This window comes from Lithobates pipiens, unplaced genomic scaffold, assembly GCF_037356315.1.
Source record: "Lithobates pipiens isolate NorthernLeopardFrog02 unplaced genomic scaffold, aLitPip1_a1.2 Scaffold_18, whole genome shotgun sequence".
Classification (NCBI taxonomy): Eukaryota; Metazoa; Chordata; class Amphibia; order Anura; family Ranidae; genus Lithobates; species Lithobates pipiens.
The window spans coordinates 168,007,509-168,026,127 of NW_027507758.1; the positions used below are offsets into that span (position 1 = coordinate 168,007,509).

Here is an 18,619-nt window from a genome sequence, read left to right on the forward strand (position 1 = left end):
CTCTTCTCTAGACTTTCCCACACTAAGCGACTCACACAAGAAGCTTTTAGATCAAGACAACAATTGAGGAAGTTGAAACTGCTATTTGCTCTCTACCACCCTCAAGAACTCCAGGCTTATACGGAATTCCATCTGTGTGGTATCAGACATACACTGAAACGATTGCCCCCAAACTTCTGGCCACCTATCGAGAGTCACTAGAACAGGGAATCCTTCCAGAATCGATAAACAAAGCCCTAATTGTAGTTTTACATAAACCTGGCAAAGATAAGTTACTATGTGGGTCATACCGACCTATTTCACTGTTAAATAATGATGCCAAAATTCTTGCAAAAATACCAGCGCTCCGCCTACAGAAAGTAATACTATCCCCTATATCACCCGATCAGTCGGGATTTATTCCTGGACAAATTACTTTTGACAATATCTGAAGGCTGTATCTACATATCCATAGAGCATCTAGCGAAAAACAAAGTGGACTGATACTGTCATTAGATGTGTTGAAGGCATGCGACACTGCTCGTTGGACATTTCTGTGGGAAACCATGTCAAGGATGGTTGACATGGTTCACATTATATGAAATGGGTCCGCCTACTATATGCAAATCCGAGGGTTAAGGTTCGCAATAACAGGGATGTCTCCTCATCATTCTCTCTAAAAAGAGGTACTAGGCAGGGATGCCCCCTCTCCCCACTTCTGTTTGCTCTCGCCATTGAGCCCTTGGCTCTGGCGGTGCGGCAGACGTCTGGGATAGGGGGCATCTGTTATGTTGCACAGGAAGAGAGAATATCTCTGTACGCAGATGATGCGCTGATTTATCTTGATGGCAGAGAGAGCTCCTTTACCTGTCTGATGGGCATGGTGGAAGAGTTTGGGGAAGTGTCCGGTCTAAAGGTCGGGTGGGACAAATCTATAGCCTTTCCAGTTGGTCCCCCTCTTGCATATGACTACCTGAGTAAATCTAATCTCCAGACGACCCAATCTTTTAAATACCTGGGTATTCTGATCCTTAATGAACTCCCGAAATATGAGGACCTAAATATTACCCCCATAATTAAACAACATGTTCAACACTACCCCTAAACCAAACTTTTTTTAATTATTTACTTGCCTAAATTTCTATATTGTTTTAGAGCTGCTCCAATTTTTCTCCCCAAAAACGATTTCATAAAATCGAATCTACCCTGTTTTCATTTATATGGAGCAATACCCAACCACGGATTGAAAAATCGTCTTTGCGAGCATCTAAATTAAAAGGGGGGGTCTAGCCTACCCAAATCTACATGATTATTAAATAGCCTCCCAACTTACCTATGTATATGAATGGCTATACTCGGACCCCCAGACTCCTTCCACTGCTCTCATGTCGACTTTTTTTTGTCCCTCTGTTTCTTTTAAAGATGAATTGCATAGGGCACTCAAATCTAAGTGTTTCCAATACTCCCCCATAGATGTGGGTTTGTTAGCATGGAGGGAGGGGGAAAAACTGCTTTCGACCATGGTTCTGGAGAGTACACCACAAACTCCTCTCTGTAATAACCATAGTCTTCCTGAGCTCTATGGATACCCAGACTCACAATGGTGGACCCGTCTATGAATTACTCGCCTTTCACACATAGTGAAGGGGAATACCTTTGAGTCCTTTGAAAATCTTAGGGGAAGCTATGATATCAGGCACAAATTCTTTTACAAATATTTGCTCCTTCAGCATGCTATCAAGGCTCAGTTTGGGTCTCTGACCATAGAGCTAGAGAAATATCAGATGGAAGATCTATTATATTATCCTGATATTAATAAGCTAGTTACAACCTTTTGTCGTCTCTCTGGGGCAAGGGTGGGCCCATTTCAAAATTCTTATAAAAAATGGCGATTGTTAATGCCTGAACTTACAGAAGAGGGGTGGGAAGAAGCCACTGAGGTTTGCTTTCAGGACAGCATAAGTACAGCTGATCAATATATACAATTCAAGTTTATTCATCATTTACATTATACCCCAGAAAAGTTAATGTGTAAGGTGTTTAGGAATTACTGTCGCCTGTCCTAGATGTAATTTAGACAATGCTGATCTATTTCACATGTTTTGGAGTTGTGCTGGACTGGTCTCTTATTGGAGGGTCTTGTTTAATTTTTTTGAAAATTAACTTGCTCTTCCGTTATCCCAGACTCCAGATGTGGGATTGTTGGGCATTTTAAATGACTTAATACACAGAACGTCTGCCCAGATTCTACTTTGAACAGTCTTATTCTATGCAAGAAAAGTCATATTATTACGATGGAAAATGACAACCCTACAACAATACAATCTTTGTTCCGTATTATTAATGGGGAACTCCCCTAATTCAAGCTTATCTATAAGAGTAGAAGATGCTCAAAAAAATTTGCTAAAGTATGGCAACCATGGTTGGATGTTTCCAGCTCCTTCCGGGGTGTAGTTCTATCCTCCCAGCTGAGCTGATAGAGATTGATTTTGATCGATCCTGATCAACTGGGGATCGAATGACCTGGAGAGAAACATTTAACGTAGTGATAAGAAAATGTTCCATAAGCTATGAGGAATGTTAAAGTTCCATGGTGGAGACGAGGCCCAAGGCACCTCAAGGTATTGGTGGGGTGGAGATGGGTATGAGAGGATGAATGAGTGATTTGAATGTTTGTTGTTCCGGTTTTCATTGGTTCATTGAAATACACCTCTTTTGGGTATGGCTTATTCTGAATCCTCTCCCCTGATACAGCTATTTTGGTTATGGGGAGATTGGGTGATATTGTTTCCACCCTTTTAAGAATTTTAGCAAAACCTTTTCTGCTTAAACGGTAGGAAATATGTATACTTTTCCATTATGTACATGTGTAATCTCCATGTAAGACGCTTTAATGTTTTATTCTGTTTTGCATTGCTGAAAACCCAATAAACATCTTTAAAAAAAAAAAAAAGTCTGCAAAAGACTTGAGGCTGGGGTGGAGGTCCACCTTCCAGCAGGGCAACAACCCTAAACATATACCCCGATCTACAGTGAAATTGTTTAGATCAAAGCATATGTTAAGTCTGGACCTTGACTGGGCCATTCTAAATCCAATTGATATTCTGTGGCAAGATATAAAAATTGCTGCTCTCAGGTTCTTCATCCAATCTAACAGAGCTTGATCTATTTTGCAAAGAAGAATGGGCAAAAATGTCACTCTCTACATGTGCAAAGCTGATAAAGACATACCCAAAAAAGACTTGCAGCTGTAATTGAAGCAAAAGGTGGATCTACAAATTATTGGCTTAGGGGGCTGAATACAAATGCATGCAACACTTTTCAGATATTTGTAAAAAATGTTGGAAACCATTTATAATTTTCCTTCCCATTCACAATTATGTACCACTTTGTCTCATGTCTATCGCATACAATTCCAATAAAATACATTTACGTTTTTGGTTTTAACATGACAAAATGTGGAAAATTTAAAGGGGTATGAATACTTTTTCAAGGCACTATTAGTCAAGCAGTCCAGTACAATTGTATTTAAGTGAAAGTAATATATTGTGCCTCTCTTCATGAATTCAGGAAGCAGCTAATCACGAAAAATAGCACGTACTTTTGTTTTCTTTTCAATGAAAGACTTTGGTATCACTTGAAACTTCAAATGTGACGACATGATCCTTGGTGAAGGTCGTTCTTTAAGTCTCTAACAAGATAATAAAAAGTAAATGTTTTAGGTGTAATCTGAAATATTCTGGCTTACAAATGTAAAGGATTGTTCATTAAAGCAGCACAAAGTCCACTGACCTTGTCTAAACTGCCATACTACATGGAAATACAGTACATTAGTAGTCATCTTAACTTCTGTAACACAGAGGGTTCTGTGCTAAGACCAATCTTATTTAATTTGTTCATAAACAACCTGGAGGGTGGGGTAAGCAGTTCATTCTCTGTATTTGTGGATGATACTTAGTAGCGCAATAACTTCTCCACATGTGGAAACCTTGCAAGAAGATCTGAACAAATTAATGGGTTGGGCAACTACATGGCAAATGAGGTGGAAAGATGTGGAAAAATGTAAAATAATGCATTTTGGTGGCAAAAATATGAATGCAGTCTACTCACTGGGAGGCAGAACCTCTGAGGGAATCAAGGATGGAAAAGGATCTGGGGGTTCTAGTAGATGACAGGCTCAGCAAGCTGCTGCTAACAAAGCAAACAGAATATTGGCATGCATTAAGAAGGAGATTTACTCAAGAGATAAAGTGGTAATTCTCCCACTCTACAAGACTCTGGTCTGGCTGTCCAGTTCAGAAGGATGTACTGGAAATGGAGTGAATACAGAGAAGGGCAACAAAGCTAATAAAGGGACTGGAGGATATTAGTTATGAAGAAAGATTATGAGCACTGAACTTATTCTCTCTGGAGAAGAGATGCTTGAGAGGGGATATGATTTCAATTTACAAATACCATACTGGTGACCCCACAATAGGGATAAAAATTATCTGCTGAAGGGAGCTTAATAAGACATGTGGCCACTCATTAAAATTAGAACAAAAAACTGAGTAGAGGGTTCTTTACTGTAAGAGCGGCAAGAATGTTGAATTCCCTTCCACAGGCGAGGGTTTCACCAAAGAGCATCGTTAGTTTAAAAAAAACTATTAAATAAGCATCTGAACGACCACAACATACAGGTATATACAATGTAATACTGACATATAATCACACACATAGGTTGGACTTGATGGACTTGTGTCTTTTTTCAACCGCACCTACTATGTAACACTGAAACTCATCAACTTTCTTCTTAACTACTATGAATACAGTAAACTAATAATCTGTTACCATGGATTAGTGCAGTTTGCATGTAGCGATTGATTGCTATGGACTGTAGTGTTGTATATGCATTATGTTCTCTATTGTGGTATTGTATAGCCTGAATAATTATTTGCTTATAGCATGATCACCTGTACATTTGTGGCCTAGATGAGGCTAAACTCTGTGAACTCTGACAATATATACCCTATTTTAAATCAATTTATACAGAAATGCGTTATCTGGAAGTCTATACCTCTTAAATTGGTCGGTAAGGTGAATCTGGCCCAGATGCCCTATCTTCCTAAATTACTATATATCTTTTGACATGTATGTGTAATAGTGCCTGGTGCTTTTTTCCAGAAACTGGACAAAGTCATCCTATATTTTCTCTGGACAGGTAATGTCCCTAGGATAGCCAAAATTACTTTACAGTTAACTTTGACTGAGGCAGGTTTGGCCCTGCCTTGTTTTAAGAGATATTTCCGGACCGGCAGTCTTAGTAACTGTTTGGTGGTGGTTTGAGCAAGTCGAATCCAACCTGGTGGTTAACCTGGAGGCGGCTTTGTTGGGTTCCTATTCAGAGCTCAGTAATCTTGTCTATAGGGCCCCCGATCTAATCCTAATATTACTCCCCCCTATGAAGGCTACCATTTTTGTCTGGAGGCAAGTGACTAAGGCATTGAGAGAGGCCCATACTATCTCTCCTCATACCCCACTATGGGGTAATCCAACTCTACCCCATTTCAGATCATCAGGACCCTATGTCATTTTATGCCTGCGCGTCATCTCTTAATGTTTAATGAGATGAAGCGTCAGTTTCAATTACCCTCCTGGGGGCTCTTCAGGTTCTAAGACATGCAGTACAGGTGCAGTTTCCTGATTTGGTTGCCCTGAATTCTCACTTGGTGGGAAAATTGGTAACGGCTCATAATATTGGATAGGCTACTGTCCTATATATACCATTTCTAGAAGATGAGGTCACTGACATAAACACCCATGGTGTGGTTAAAATTACACTTGACCCTTTAATTCTCTTGTTGGGTATAACTGATGATCTCCAAGCTTTCGTGCACCAAAAATTGTTTATATTCTATACGGTTTATTATACCAGGAAAACAATTCTCTCCAAATGGAAGTTAGCAGATCTCCCGACAGTGGCATCATGGAGATCCATAATTAATGCAGTGCTTCCTCTTAACAGACTCACTTACACGGGGCACAAGTCTCCAAAGAAGTTTGACAAGATCTGGTCAGCATGGGTAGATGATAGAAGTCTTACTTTTGATGCATAAGTGGTGTTCCCAATTTTTTAATGGAGTGGAGTCCAATCTTATACATACCCTCTCTATCCCTTTGATCGTATCCCCAGTATTATCCTACTCTTAATACCAGAGGTCTGGGTGCCCTACTCTTCCCCCCTTTCCCTTCCCCGTGTCCCTTATCCTACAAATGCCTCCCCCCCATGCCCTCCTTCTCACCCTCCTACTTTCCTACCCTACTTCTTTCACCCCCACCCCACTCGTGTGCTAGTCTACACTCAAAGATTTGAGATACTGTATGTTATACTGAATTTTAGCTTGTGACGCTATACTAAAGATTTAAGTTTTACTTGTTCTTAGCTTGCATGTGAAGGACTACTGAAAATCTTTTAAATGTTCTGTGTATAACCATATCTTGCAGGTGGTATTTCACTTGCTATCAAATTATGATCTATGTACTTGTACTGTAATGATTGGCCATATTACTATGTACTGTAATGCTGTAAGTGTCCTAATAAAGTTTATCTGTTGCAAAAGAAACTCTGTGAATTCTGCCCCTGCACTGCAAAGGTTACCTGCATGTTTCTGTTTAGTTGTGTAAAACAGTTTTATTTATTGGATCCTTCTCTCCTGCAGGTCTACTTCCAGAACAGCCCCCCCCCCAGGCTATTTTCCTCACAGACTCACAGTCAGATTCCTCTGTCATCAAGATTGATGTAGAATCGCACTGTATTGGACAGACAGTCCAGTGCCTAAGTTTAGAGAGCACTGTTTCTCAGGGGGGCACAGGATCAAGTTAGTAAAAGTGCTTTTATCATCTGCTATACCAGGGGTATTGAGTTAGAAAACCTGTCACTAAAATTTTTTGTTCCCGCCAAGGTCCGAATCCTCCTTTCAGGTGTGCCCATCAGAGTGCCCCATTACATCAAGGGTCCCCATCAGAGTACCCCTTTATATCAGACGTCCCCATCAGAGTGCCCCTTTACATCAGGTTTCCCCCTCAGAGTATTGTTATAGATCAGTTGTGACCCATCAACGCATATGTTCCTGTAGCCAGGCAGGCAGGGGGAGGGAGCTGGAAGAAGAAGCAGAATTCTGGGAGTAGGAGATGAGCCGAGAAGCTTGCTGCAAGGGGTGGGAGCTCGGCAGAGAGGCTTGCTGCAGGGGACCGGACACAAACATGGCATCATTGGCTACTAGGACAATGGTGGTCTAAGGAACCAATGACTGTTGTGCAGCGGGGATCTGGCTGAACCCTGGCAAGCTTACGGTCTGGACTGGACCCTCACTCGGTCCTTGTCTGAACCATGGTCAACCACTTAATGAAGGCTGCCAAGACTAAATGAACACCTAACCTTTGCACTGTATATGCAGCCTAACTGCACCATGGTTGTAGTGCAGTGTACCTGCAGGTTTCATGAGGGTTAGCTACATTTTTCTATAGAGTTCTATTATGTCCCAAAGTTTTGGTGCACTTTCCAAAAATGCACTAAAACTCCTGCTTACAAACTCCCATGGTGCGGTCAAATCGCGCCGCATCAGTGCAAAAGGAGCCTTACTTTCCCAGAATTGGGCTTTACATTTAATTTAGTAGGTGACAACCCATTGCAAGGTACCCACTCTTTACTGTAGATTTGTGTGGACACCTTTCTATGTAATAATAAATAAATAATGAAATCATTTTAGTTCTAATACATATAAATTAGTTAGAAGCTACTTATCCTTATCGTGTGGATAATAATAGAATAAAATAAGGGTTATGTTTTCATCACAAATATGTTTCTGTATGCCTTAACATGAATCTTTTTTTATTATTTTTTTAATGTTTTTTGGACATAGAAGGTAAAGGTTAAAATAAAACCCTTGCTACCCATGATACATTTTTCTGTCTGTGTCCTACTGGGATGATTTTCTATACATTCTCTCCAGAGAGATCTCCCTGAAGCAAGAGAAATCCTCTCTTTTAGACAACTGTCACAAGAATAAGTGTCCTTATTGGAAGATTTTACTTTTCTATTCCTGGTCTAGTGACAATTCAAAATTCAAAAAATTCTCCATCACCTTGATTCTTTATTTTTGGCACCAGGGCAAATAAAAAAAGTGTGAATATCCCCAGTAGAAATGCAGACAGTAATAAAATCCTGACAGAGATTCTAACTTTCCCCACTCTATCCAAAATAAAAAATAAAAAAGATAGATATATTTTAAATTCTTAAACTGAAAAGCCAAAAATAGCAGTTGCAGAATTTAAAGATCTCTCATGTAACCAATTAATAGGAAAAAATATATTTTAGGTACACCTCCTCCAACTAATTTCTACATTACATCTAACTACATTTAAATAATTCGATTTCTCACCAGTTTATACCAACCTCTAACATCTGTGGATTTCCAAATTCAATCATTGGTTGGTCTAGGACTACTTCTTGATTTTGAATCATGCTCACAACTTCATGTAGTATTTGGATTACCCAGTTAGTTCCTAAAGTCAATGGAATAACAACATCAAAATACTAAAATATATTGATATTTGTATTACCCTTTGTGGAGCCATTGAGGACATATTATGTGGTCTCTGTAAAAAAACGACAAAAAAAAAACATTTTTTAAGTAGAATATAGAAGGATTAAAAGCTTTTTCAGATTGTTGTTGGGGTCTCTGTTGGTAAGATTTTTCTTAATTCCTGTGTAGTCATCAGGTCTAGCAGTGAATCCCAATGACGTCTACTAGAGGTGAATCTTGTTAGTAAGTTCTGGACATTTTTAGGCAGACTACTGCAAAAAAGAAACAATCATAAGGAACTGGGCACTGATATGAGGAACATGCACCAATGCAAAAAAATACACATACTTTGTCATCACATGGTAATACCTGCTTTTACCGGCAGATAGACATTGACCAGTAGTTTTTTTAAGGTTTTTTCTGTTCTTACTGCTGGCAAATTTCTAACAAATTCCAAGATTGCAGATAATACAGCAGTGTAAAAGTGGCCCACCTATATCAGAGTATTTTTAATGAGGATGAATCTGTTAGAATATACTGGAGACAAAGAGTACATGCAGGTGTTTACTACAAGAATAAAGATGCTGTAGAGGATATAGTAGTGTAACATTTTATTCCTACTATGGGGATAGGAGGTTGTAGTAAATATGAGTGAACAGCTCATTTGTTTTTAATAAATTAATTCCATTGCGTCTTTTATAAATGTTTTAGCCTTAGGGTTTATGGGCATTCAGATTTTTGTAATTATCTACTTGCAAATAAAATTGCGATATTAGTGGTGCGGCTATAGTGGAGGTGTTTCTTTTTGATGTACAGGACTGGAAAATGGGTGTGAAATGTTGCCAAGAAGGATACAAAGGGCGGTAAAAAATTAAAACCTTTTCTAAAGTCTAACCAAAATTAAAAACATATGTTTTGACTAGAAACCGTACTCTCTAAATTTTATAAAAATACATAACAAAAGGATTAATATTACATAACCGTTCCATGCTTTACAAGTGCACCTGTACCTGATTCCATTATCAAACAGTAACTTCATCCTGTTTTTTGACATCTGTAATTATAAAGATTATCTTCTTACACTGAACTGCTCCCAGGCATATCACCTTTTTCATCCCCTTCCATGCTCTCTTTCTGTTATGTAGAAATGTACATATACCAAAATGTATTTTCAGTGTTTTTTTTTTCCATTAGTTGAATGATCAGACTCATGCTGGATTTTTTTTTTTACTAGATAATTACCTGGAACCCCCAAACATGATATATTTGAAATCAAAGGCCCTGGAGAAAAAACAATGGTTGTTGCAATTTTTTATATTGCACGATATTTGGGTAGGGTTTGCCAAAAAATATACTTTGATGAATTTTAATTTACACAAACACAATACAATACCCAATTGTTTAGTAAAATATAATGTTACACAGAGTAAATAGATACTAAACATGTCACGCTTTAAAATGGCTCAGCCCATGGAATGGCGTCTAGCTACAGTACCTAAAAGTGGTAAGTTTAAATCAAATTTAGAGTCCCAAAGTGGGAAATAATAAACAAAGCTTTATCCTTTTGGAGGATCAACTAGGGAGACTTGCAAGACAAGGCCTCCAACTCAGAAATATTTTATGAGAGAGTGTCAATAAGGGAATCTCCCTAATGTTTTCAAACTGCGGTTTCTGAAGCACCAAGAGCACCAGATTCAAATCCCACGGAGGTAGTGGTGGTCGCACCGAAGGGGCCACATGTCGAACCCCTGAACAAACCTACTCACCAATGAATGAGTCGCTGAAAAAAGACAGCCAAAGATGATATCTGCCCTTTGATGGTGCTTAAGGCAAGTTTCTGATCCACTCCTCGGTGCAAAAACAGCAGGATCCTGGAAATCGTGTATGTGCACGGACGCCACCCCATCTCCTCACAAATGGAGATGTAGGCCTTCCACGTACGATGATAAATCTTCCAAGAAGATGTCTTCCGTGCCCGCAGTATAGTGGATATTATGGAATCCAACAGACCTCGGTCCCTGAGCACCTGGCTTTCAACAGCCATGCCGTTAAAGTCAGTGACGGTAAAGCAGGACGAAGTTTTGGACCTTGCAACAGAAGGTCCTCTCCCATTCGGAATTAATCAAGGAACATCCGCCACCATTTGTACTTTGTCGCCATACCATGGACGCCGAGGCCAATCTGGGCCAAACAGAATTAACGGAATCCCCTCGGCCTCCACTCTGTGAATCAGACTTGGTAGAAGTTTGAGTGGGGGAAAAGCATAAATCAGCCAATAATGCCCCCATGGAGCCACCAACGCGTCTGCCGCGTCCGCCCAGGGATCCTTTGACCTGACCACAAACCTCTGTACCTTCCGAATGAGTCGAGAAGCCAGGAGATCCACATTTGGCGTGCCCCACCTTAGGCAAAGGAGCCGAAATACATCCGGATGTAGCAACCATTCCCCTTAGTCCAGCATCTGACGACTTAGGTAGTCTGCTTGCCAGTTTTCTACGCCTGGAATGTACACAGCCGACAGAGCCATCACGTGCCGCTCTGCCCACCGCAGGATGTGAATGACCTCCAGTGCTGCATCCGAGCTTCTTGTTCCTCCTTGATGATTGACATACGCCACTGCTGTGGCGTTGTCCGACTGGATCCTGATCGGATGCCCCTGCAGCCTCTGTGACCATGTGGAGAGGCACCACCTGATTGCCCGAAGTTCCAGCATGTTGATCGGGAGGCGGGATTCTTCCTGGGTCCAGTGACCCTGGGCTGACTGTACACCCCAAACTCCCCCCCAACCAGTTAGGCTGGCGTCCGTTGTGATCACCGTCCAATGAAGAGGAAGGAACGACTTCATGGACTGAAGGGCGACCGACCTCAGGCACCAGAGCAGGGAATCCCTGACTAGCTGGCTCACCCGAATTTGACAATCCAGGGACAATGAAGATTTGTCCCATTTGGACAGGATCACCTTTTGCAAGACTCGAGTGTGGAATTGAGCATACGGTACTGCCTCGAAAGTGGCTACCATGAGACCCAGGACTCGCATGAAAAAATGCAGCGACGACCACCTGCGGGACACCAACAACCTCACCGCAGCTTGAAGACTCTGCAGCTTGTCTGAAGGGAGAAAGACTCTCGCCTCAGAGTAGTCCAGAAGCAGGCCCAGGTACTCCAGGCGTTGAGTCGGCACCAACTCCGACTTCTGTAAGTTCAGTACCCAACCAAACTCCCAAAGAGTTTGTATAGTGATTGCCACATCCTCCCTTAATTTTGAGGCAGAAGCTGCTCTCTGAAGGAGGTCATCCAGGTAACCCACGATTGCAATCCCACGCTGCCTTAGCAAAGCCAAAATAGGGGCTAGCACCTTGGTGAAGACCCTTGGTGGTGACGCTAGGCCAAAAGGGAGAGCTACAAATTGGTAGTACATCCCCGACCGCAAATCGCAGAAACCTTTGTGCTTGATGCATATGGGGACATGCAGGTATGTCCAGGGATGCCAGAAAATCCCACTGATGGAGTGCAGCGACCAGTGAGAGAACTGATTTCATCCTGAACCTTTGTACCTTCACAAAGCTGTTGAGGGCCTTGAGGTCCAGGACCGAACGGACCCCTTCCTTCTTTGGGACTACAAACAGATTGGAGTAGAATCCCTGAAACGTTTCCGGCATTGGTACAGGTACTATCACCCCACGCAGCAGCAGGTCCTGTACTGCCCCAAACAGGGCTTCCCACGAGCTGGAAGAAGATGAAGGTTGGAGGGAAAAAATCTGTTTGGCGGACAAGAAAGAAATTCTGGCCGCCGGATTCCTCAGCAAAAATGTCTGAGGGCACTGAGAAAATGGCCGCCAAACTACCAGAAAATGGCTGAAAGGCAAAAACTGGCTGTGGCTACAAGAAAATGTCCACAGCCCCAGGAAAGAGGAGCATGCGGTGGCCTTCCCACATGTCAAACACAGCACAAACACCCCACCATGGCCCAGAAACAGGGAAAAGGACAAGCAGACCCCCAACACCCAGCACAGCCCCCTGCCAGGACCCAAAGCCCCCTCTGGAGGACCCCCAGCCAGGTATGTGCACCGCACCACCATATACCCAGTCACACAGCGGCCCATAGCATGGGGAGGAGGGAAGGGACAGGGAGAGAAGAAAGGGAGAGTGAGAGACCACTAGTCTACCTCCCAGGGAATGCCCAGCTGCTACATCCTACCGACACAGGTGGAACCATACTTACCCCTCCTGCAGGGACTGCTGGACGCATTCCACAGACAGAACCATCACCCGAGCAGTACGGGGTGGCTGTTGGCCATGCCACACTGTGACACAGACAGCAGTAGCCCGGTCATATGTGTGCCCCGGAGCATATAGCTCACTGGCCGCCCCTGGATCAGCATGGACCTGGGCATGTAGTTGCCGATCCAGTGCGTAGCTAGGGCCTGCTCACACTTGATGGCCAGGCTGGGAGACTACAAGGATCTATATTATTCAGCCTGTCACCCAGCCTGGCTGTTGATTGTAGATCACAGGAATCAAAAATGCAGAAAAAAGAAAAAAATTCCCAGGACCAATGGTCCCACCGGGAGCCAGGTCCTTCTCCTACACTAGGCAGAAAAAAACTGAGCTGCTGGATGCAGTGTGAGAGGTTATAGCCAGTAGGACCACCCCCTGCCCCAATCCCCCTCTCCCCATGTAAATCCCACATATACGCCGAGGGGAGATACTGTGGTAGTTTGAGTGTGTCCCTGGTTTTGAACTCCTAGGTAATTGCCTGTGCTTTGGCCTTTGTTATACCTGCTATACTAGATGGTATGTAACTATGTTTCTTGACATGTCTGTCTGAAATATGTAATTTTCTTATGCTGCCCTTGCGACTCAATTATCATCATTCCTTATATACTGTACCTTAAACATGTTATTTACCTTATAGATTTATTCTCCTGATAAAGCGGTCCTTCAATTGCAAAACTTGTAGAGGATTATATAATCTGTGAGGGACTGCCAAATACCTGTACTCAACCTGTCCCCAACTCAAAGTCTACAAGTATATTTATACTGTATCGACTTTTGTTTTTGTTTTTATGTATTGATTCTTCGCAATCATGTCTGTGTTTTATATGTAAAAAATACCTTTTTTTTTATTCAAAGAGTATTGTGCTTATCAGTATCGAGATAGTCCATTCTTCTTTCTACCGTGGGAAACAGCCTTAGCAACTGTTCCTACTTCCTTCTTACATAGCTACAGTACCAAATAAATGTCCATAGGTGATGCTTTTGCAGGTTACCAGTTTAGAGTTAAACAGGAGGTCTGGTGCTAGGCTTATTGATTTTGCTCTGACACTCACAGAAATACCTCATAAGTGTGCTGCAATCCTAGATATGTGTGTTTTACCATTTTTTTTATTTTATTATTAATTTTATTTTAATAATTTTTTTACACTGTCTCTACTTTTTTATGATCTTTATTGCTATCACAAGTGTTGAACAACATCCCTTGTGATAACATGTGCATTAACAGGTACTCTTTACTGACAGATCTCAGGAGAGAACCACTACAGATGTGTACACCTCTGGCTCAAGTGAGGATTCAGGTAAGTAAGTATTTAGGGGGATGAGGGGGTAATACTATTACTGGACATTTTTTTTTTTACCTTAATGCAGGGAATGCATTAAGATGCAAAGGGATAGATTTACTAAAACTGAAGAGGGAAAACTCTGGTTCAGCTGTGCATGGTAGCCAATAAGCTTCTAACTTAAGCTTGTTCAGTTAAGCGTTGACAATAAAATCTGGAATCTGGTTTCTATGCAGAGCTGCACCAGATTTTGCACTCCCCAGTTTTAGTAAATCAACCCTAAAATATCTAACCTTTATAATAACTTGGATGAGTTGAGAATCTTCACTTGATAAATTTAATGAGGATTTACTTAAAGTATCATAACATGCAAAAAGAAAATTCCAATTTATTTATTTCATCTGCAAATGATTTGATATTTAAACTGAACACGCATAATTTATTGAGAGAAGATTCACAATATTTGAGTACGCTTTGAAACAACCAGAATCATGAAGATTGTACTTATTGTATCTTGTAAGAAAAGAAAACGAGGCTTGCCTGGGCCATGAAGCTCCACCAGTGGAATACTGAAGACTGTAAGAAGGTCCTATTTTACGCCGTTGAATAGGTAAAAGGATGTTTCCTCACACAGAGTAGCACCCTGGACCAAAACTACTACCACAGCATTTTTCAGCACCATGCAATACCCACTGGAATAAGCATAGTTGGTCAGGGGTTTATCCTACAGCAAGATAATGACCCAAAACATACCTCCAGGCTGTGTCAGAACTACCTTAGTCTCCAGACTTAAAACCCATCGAGCTGGATTGGGTAAAAGAAAAAGCAACACATTTGCGGGAACTTCTGCAACAGTGTTGGGAAGAACTTTCCAAGCAATATTTGATTTCTGTTGTAGAAAGAACGTCACAAGTGTGTTCAGCTGTTATGTCTGCAAAGGTGGCTACTTTGAGTCAAACATTTAGATCCCTGTTCTGGCCTCCAATGCAGCCAACCAGACACAGACCAGTCTGATTGGCTGCTTCACTGATCCTCATCATTTCTGGTTTATGCCGTCACACAGTGGGAGGAACATCAGTTCCTCTTACTGAGTACCCAGATGCCACCAGACGGCAGGGACAGAAAAGTGGGACCCCCTTCTACCGCCTGTAAAAGTAATCTCGTGGCTGTTTAGCTGCTTAGATAACTTTTGCCGGCTTCATAATTGCCAGCTAAAAAAACTGATATCTCGGTCATCACTGCAGCAATGACCGAGATTTTACCCTATCTATCCAGCTGCATTAGGGAAACCTAAAGTAATGCAGGCTGCCATTGCTATCTTGCTTCTGAGAATGCTAGTTGCCTGGTCTTGTGCTGATTTAACAGTTTTAATACATTGAGTAACTGACCCACAATATGTATTATGTGTTCTAGTTTTACTCTGACTAGATGCACAGTTGTTATAAGGCTGTAATGCAGACTGTGTTGATGTTAAGAAAGACATCTATCATATTTTTAAGGGTATTCGACAAAAGCAGACTGCATACTTCTTTCATTACAGGTTTCCTCACAACAAATGTATATTTTACAGCTTAAATGGAAAAAAATATACCGCGCTGGGGAAAAACGTGAGAACAAATAAACTATGTATAAAACAGGCAGCAGCAATAAATGTGATATAACACCCAACAGATATACAGAAATAAAAAACTGCGCCAACCCTATACCTAATTAAATAACAAAAAAAAATAGTGTCAAAATATGTAGGTAATTATCATTAAATGATTATAGCAATCAAATAAACACCTTAAGTGCATAAAAAACACAGCAATACATAAAGAAATAAAAATATCACAAACAAAAATAAAAATCCAATCATAAAAAGTTCATATGTGAGTCCAGATAAGCGTTTGTGACACCACAGTGATTCAACACGATCCAAAAGCGCATAAAGTGCCCGTCACCGTATATTGAATGCGCTTACCAGAAAATATATAAATTAGGGCGTTTGTATATAGTCGATGGGTCCCATCAAAAGATATCCTCCTTTTTAGTGGGTCAGCTCTCCATCTCCTAATAGTACTCTCCAGATATTAATATACTCCGTGGTCCCAATAGGGAGCTTTTGGAGGATATTGTTATGGCAGCAGCTAGCTGGTATCCTCCTTTTCAGCGGGTGGTCCGGTTTAAGATAAAAGTGGTCTCTGCGGCTGATTCCTGTCCTCAGTCCCCTCCATCCACAGGCTGAGATTCCTCCAGCTGTCAGTAATGGACGTGCAGAGAAAACTTCCCAAACTCCAACACTCAGTATGCAGGACTCAGTCCGGAGTCCACACCCAGCACTGCACTGCTTCCCCCAACAAGTCAACAACGTTGACAGCTGGAGGAATCTCAGTCTGTGGATGGAGGGGACTGAGGACAGGAATCAGCCGCAGAGACCACTTTTATCTTAAACCGGACCACCCGCTGAAAAGGAGGATACCAGCTAGCTGCTGCCATAACAATATCCTCCAAAAGCTCCCTATTGGGACCACGGAGTATATTAATATCTGGAGAGTACTATTAGGAGATGGAGAGCTGACCCACTAAAAAGGAGGATATCTTTTGATGGGACCCATCGACTATATACAAACGCCCTAATTTATATATTTTCTGGTAAGCGCATTCAATATACGGTGACGGGCACTTTATGCGCTTTTGGATCGTGTTGAATCACTGTGGTGTCACAAACGCTTATCTGGACTCACATATGAACTTTTTATGATTGGATTTTTATTTTTGTTTGTGATATTTTTATTTCTTTATGTATTGCTGTGTTTTTTATGCACTTAAGGTGTTTATTTGATTGCTATAATCATTTAATGATAATTACCTACATATTTTGACACTATTTTTTTTTGTTATTTAATTAGGTATAGGGTTGGCGCAGTTTTTTATTTCTGTATATTTTACAGCTTACCAGTGCTTTGTGTTGCATTTGTTTTCTTTGTTCAGGCTTTTTTCCTAAATTTGTATCTGACGACACTCACTCAGTATTTCATATCTTTTAGACTTGTGCATAACGGAAAATTTCACTTAGTTCGGTTCGTTGTCATTCGTAAAATACATCATTTCGTTCTGTTATATTCGTTATGTTACGTTAATAAGTTTTTGCATAATTCGTTATTATTCGTAGAGTGTTGAATTAATTCGTTCCTATTCGTTGAAATTCGCTATTTATGTATGTATAGACATTCGTGATAATGATTCGTAGTTTGGAAAGTCGTTTGTTTATTGAATCTTTTAACACACACAATGACAACGTCTCCTCGGCTCAAATACGATACAACACCCTTCTAACTCAGTTCTCAGGAATGCACTTTGCCAGTAAGCCATCCTCTGGCACAAAATTAATTAGCTGATTGGACTATAAGATTTACTTTGAGCTGACCTTTTGTTTCATTAGATCTTTAAATAATTACTGAATCATGTCGAATTCATTCAAATTCATTTGTTATATTTCTTTTGTATTCGTTGTAATTCGTTATTTTTTTATTCGGACATTCGGATGCATCCGAATGTCCGAAAGATGCAAAATTCGGCCGAATTTTGATTTGTTACGAAACGAATTGCACAAGCCTAATATCTTTGGAATAATAGCTTTGTAACCTTACAGCAGGGTGTGTTTGAAGACTAGAGAAAATTTCTTCATCTTCTCATATTCATACCTTAGAGGGCTTTGCATGGGTGGTCCCACTCATACCTGCTCATTTCCTGAAGTTGCCCACTCAAACCCTGTTCCTCATTAAATAAGAGTGACACTGTGGTCCTGGAATGTTGCTTGGGACACAGCATCAAAGGGAGAAAGGTCCAAGATGTGGGATTGTCCCATAAAAAAATTCGGAACAGATGGCATCTATGTGAATATTTGTCATCTAGGGTTCTTAGTTACACATTGTAAGGGGCTCAAGGGTTTGTGACTAATATCGAAAAAGCATCTGAATAAGTTTTGTTCTCGGGCCAGTAGCCCAGATGCTTACTAGAGCACTGGGTGGGAATAAGCCTCCATCGCCAAGTTCAAATCTTACCTAGATGTAGTGCTACCCTTAGCTGACAGCAGACAAAGGATGTAAGTAATGGATATAAGAAAAAGATAAAAGGAATGACCATATACAAAGAGATACCTAACAACATAACACCTATCACGCAGAGTGTAGTGGGGCAGGGTATCTAAGGTGAGGAACATGTAGGAAATACTTTATCATTCCAAAAAGACTTGAAGGTTTAATTCAGTATTGAGATCTTTCAGTATTAGGGTTCCCAACATATTTCCCAACCTAATTCACTGTTTTTCCTTTTTCCTAAGGTAGCTAATTTATTTTGCTGACTCATGGTAGCTGTGTGGGTTTGTAATTAGGTTGGGTTACTGCAGGACAGGCTGGATGGCTCTACATGGTGGGTCTCTGGTACCTTCCCTTGGATCTAGAAGCTTGGAGAAGTTAGTGGGCGAAGGCCAGGAGGTACTGATCTGCCTACTTGAGGGAATCTCACCAGGCAGAG

At 41.1% G+C, this 18,619-nt stretch overlaps 1 protein-coding gene across 1 annotated transcript in view; it reads right to left on the bottom strand.

Annotated features, from left to right (window-relative positions):
* Positions 1-18,619, bottom strand: part of LOC143987556 (sulfotransferase 6B1-like) — a 60,200-nt gene that overhangs the window by 24,982 nt on the left and 16,599 nt on the right. The window contains exons 2-3 of the mRNA XM_077486358.1: positions 8,414-8,523; positions 3,581-3,670 (exon numbers count right to left, since the gene is read on the bottom strand). Of these exons, the coding sequence (XP_077342484.1) occupies positions 3,581-3,670; positions 8,414-8,523 (200 nt within the window). The remainder of the gene's footprint in view (positions 1-3,580; positions 3,671-8,413; positions 8,524-18,619) is intronic.